Source organism: Lepidothrix coronata, unplaced genomic scaffold (genome assembly GCF_001604755.1).
Source record: "Lepidothrix coronata isolate B3197 unplaced genomic scaffold, Lepidothrix_coronata-1.0 Scaffold582, whole genome shotgun sequence".
NCBI classification, from domain to species: Eukaryota; Metazoa; Chordata; class Aves; order Passeriformes; family Pipridae; genus Lepidothrix; species Lepidothrix coronata.
In genome coordinates, this window is record NW_016690762.1 from 12112 (window position 1) to 14511 (window position 2400).

Sequence of the window (2400 nt, forward strand, 5' to 3'; positions counted from 1 at the left end):
GGGGGTGTTCTGGCTGTGCCCCCCCCCCCATTTTTGGGGATGCTGGGGCCCCCCCCGCACCTGTTTGAGGGGTCACCCCCTGGCTCAGACCCCGTAAAACGCCGCCAGTCGCTCCTTGAGGAGGGGGGGGAACTGCTCCGAAAACTGCTGCCAGTTCTCCTCGCCCACCTGGGCCTTGAAGCCGTGCAGGATCTTCGGGGGGGGGGGTAAAAATAAAGATGAGAGCCCTGCTGAACCCCCTCCCAAAATGGGGGGGTCCCCAGAGCCCCCCCCGGGCCGTGGGTACCTTGTAAAACATGTCCCTCAGGTCGTCCTTGGGGCTCACCCAGGACGCGACGGCGTCGCAGAAGAAGATGAAATCCTGGGGAGGGGGGGAATTTGAGATGGAGGGGGGCAGGAAAACGGGGAGAAATGAAAGGGGGACACGCACATCAACGGGAGGGTGAAGTAGGGGGGACGCAGAGGGCCCCCCCTGCCCCCCCAGTTTTGGCTGGAGCCAAAGAGACGCCGCCAAAATCACCCCGTCGGAAGGTTTGAGTTCCCGCTCGCCCCCAGCTCAGGGGTAGCCCCCAGACCCCCCCCTAAAATGAGGTGCCCACTCCTCAAAACACCCTTGGGGACCACCCGAGGCCCCGGGGACCCCCCTACCTGCACGACCCCCCCGGGGTTCACCCCGATCATGACACAGATCCCCCGGAAGGCCGAGTCCTTCTCCTCGTTGTCGCGGATGTTCCGGAGCGACGTGCACCTTGGGGGGTGTGTGTGTGGAAACTGAGGTTCAGAGCCCCCCACCCCGAAATTTTGGGGGGTGTCAGGGACCCCTAAAAGCCCCCCTCAGACTCACCAGGGCCGGATAAACTGCTGCAGCATCGGGGCCACCTCCTGAGGGCACACGAAGCCGAGGCGCCCGATGGTGATGGCTGAGGAGAGATTGAGGATTTGGGGGGGGTGAGGATTTTGGGGGAGAATCCCCAGCACCCAACAGGTTGGGGGCGGTCCCTCTGTGCCCCCTCAGCCCTCACCCGTGTTCTCCAGCAGGGTTTTGGGGGTGTTGGGGCGGTTGATGATCTCCACGAGGTTGGTGAGGACCATCTGCACGTAGGGTTGCATTTCTGCTCCTGGGGGGTAAAAACAAGGGAGGGGGGCTCAGGTGAGGTTTGGAGGGGGCTGGGGGAGGTTCAGGTCAGTTTTTGGGGGGTCTCAGCCCGGTTTTTGGCGGGTCTCACCCATCTGCATGCAGATCTCCCCGATGGCCCAGGTCGCGTTGTTGCAGACGGAGATGAACTCGGGGTTCAGGTTGGTGCCCAGGATGGGCATGAATTCAGCTGGGGAGGGGAGGGACACACAGGTGAGCCTCCCTCAACTTTGGAAGGGTGTCCCCCCCCTCGAGGACCCCCAAAACCCACCGATACAGGGCTTGACGTGCACGAAACAGGCCTTGGTGAGGTCGCCCAGGAGGGCGAAGGAGCTTTGCCGCACCTCGGGCATCGTGTCCTGCGGGGACAAGGGCGGTTCAGGGGGGGGTCCTGGTGCCCCACCGAGGCATTTGGGGGGTCGTGGGGGGTCCCCCCTCACCTGCATGCACTGGAAAAGCAGCGTCATGATGTTGGAACGGGCCACCAGCTGCTCCACGTGGCCACCGAGCCCCTCGGCGAGGCCGCTCAGCAGGTCCAGGGCCACGATCATAAAATCCTTGTCGGGGGCCTCGTATTGCTCGGGGTGCTGGTTGTACATCTGGGGGGGGCACGGGGGGGGTTGGCACCGCGGGGGGAGAACACTGGCACCCCCCCCGGGGGTCCCCAAAACGCCACGAGAGGGAGGGAGGGGGGGGCTCACCATGGCCTGGGCCAGGGTTTTCTGGACCAGGGTGACGCAGCGCTGGTACACGGGCTCGCAGTAGGGCAGGAACCCGCTCTGCAGGGCCGTGGCCACCGAGGACAGGCACTGGGGGGACACCCCAAAACAGGTCAGGCACCCAAAAACAAGATGTGTCCCCCCCCGACTTGGGGGATCCCCCCAATTTTGGCTGGAGCCAACAGAACCCCCCAAAACCACCCCGGTGGAAGGTTCCAGTCCCTGTTCCCCCTCAGCTCAAGGGAAGCCCCCACACCCAACACACTCTACAGACCCCCCAAAATAGGGGACAGGAACTGGAGGGACACCCCAAAACAGGTCAGGCAACCCCAAAACAAAGTGTGTCCCTCCCCTGACTCGGGGGAACCCACCAATTTTGGCTGGAGCCAACAGAACCCCCCCAAACCACCCCAATGGAAGGTTCCAGTCCCTGTTCCCCCTCAGCTCGGGGGAAGCCCCCACACCCAACACACTCTACAGACCCCCCAAAATAGGGGACAGGAACTGGAGGGACACCCCAAAACAGGTCAAGCACCCCCAAAACCA

The 2400-nt window shown here is 63.7% G+C and overlaps 1 protein-coding gene across 1 annotated transcript in view; it reads right to left on the reverse strand.

The window, feature by feature from the left end:
• Window positions 1-6: 6 nt before the first annotated feature.
• Window positions 7-2400, reverse strand: part of LOC108510261 (transportin-2-like) — an 11144-nt gene continuing 8750 nt past the window's right edge. Inside the window, exons 4-12 of the mRNA XM_017839929.1 lie at window positions 1837-1944; window positions 1576-1734; window positions 1407-1494; window positions 1227-1325; window positions 1023-1118; window positions 845-920; window positions 649-748; window positions 287-361; window positions 7-192 (exon numbers count right to left, since the gene is read on the reverse strand). Coding sequence (XP_017695418.1) covers window positions 85-192; window positions 287-361; window positions 649-748; window positions 845-920; window positions 1023-1118; window positions 1227-1325; window positions 1407-1494; window positions 1576-1734; window positions 1837-1944 — 909 coding nt within the window. The 3' untranslated portion in view covers window positions 7-84. The remainder of the gene's footprint in view (window positions 193-286; window positions 362-648; window positions 749-844; window positions 921-1022; window positions 1119-1226; window positions 1326-1406; window positions 1495-1575; window positions 1735-1836; window positions 1945-2400) is intronic.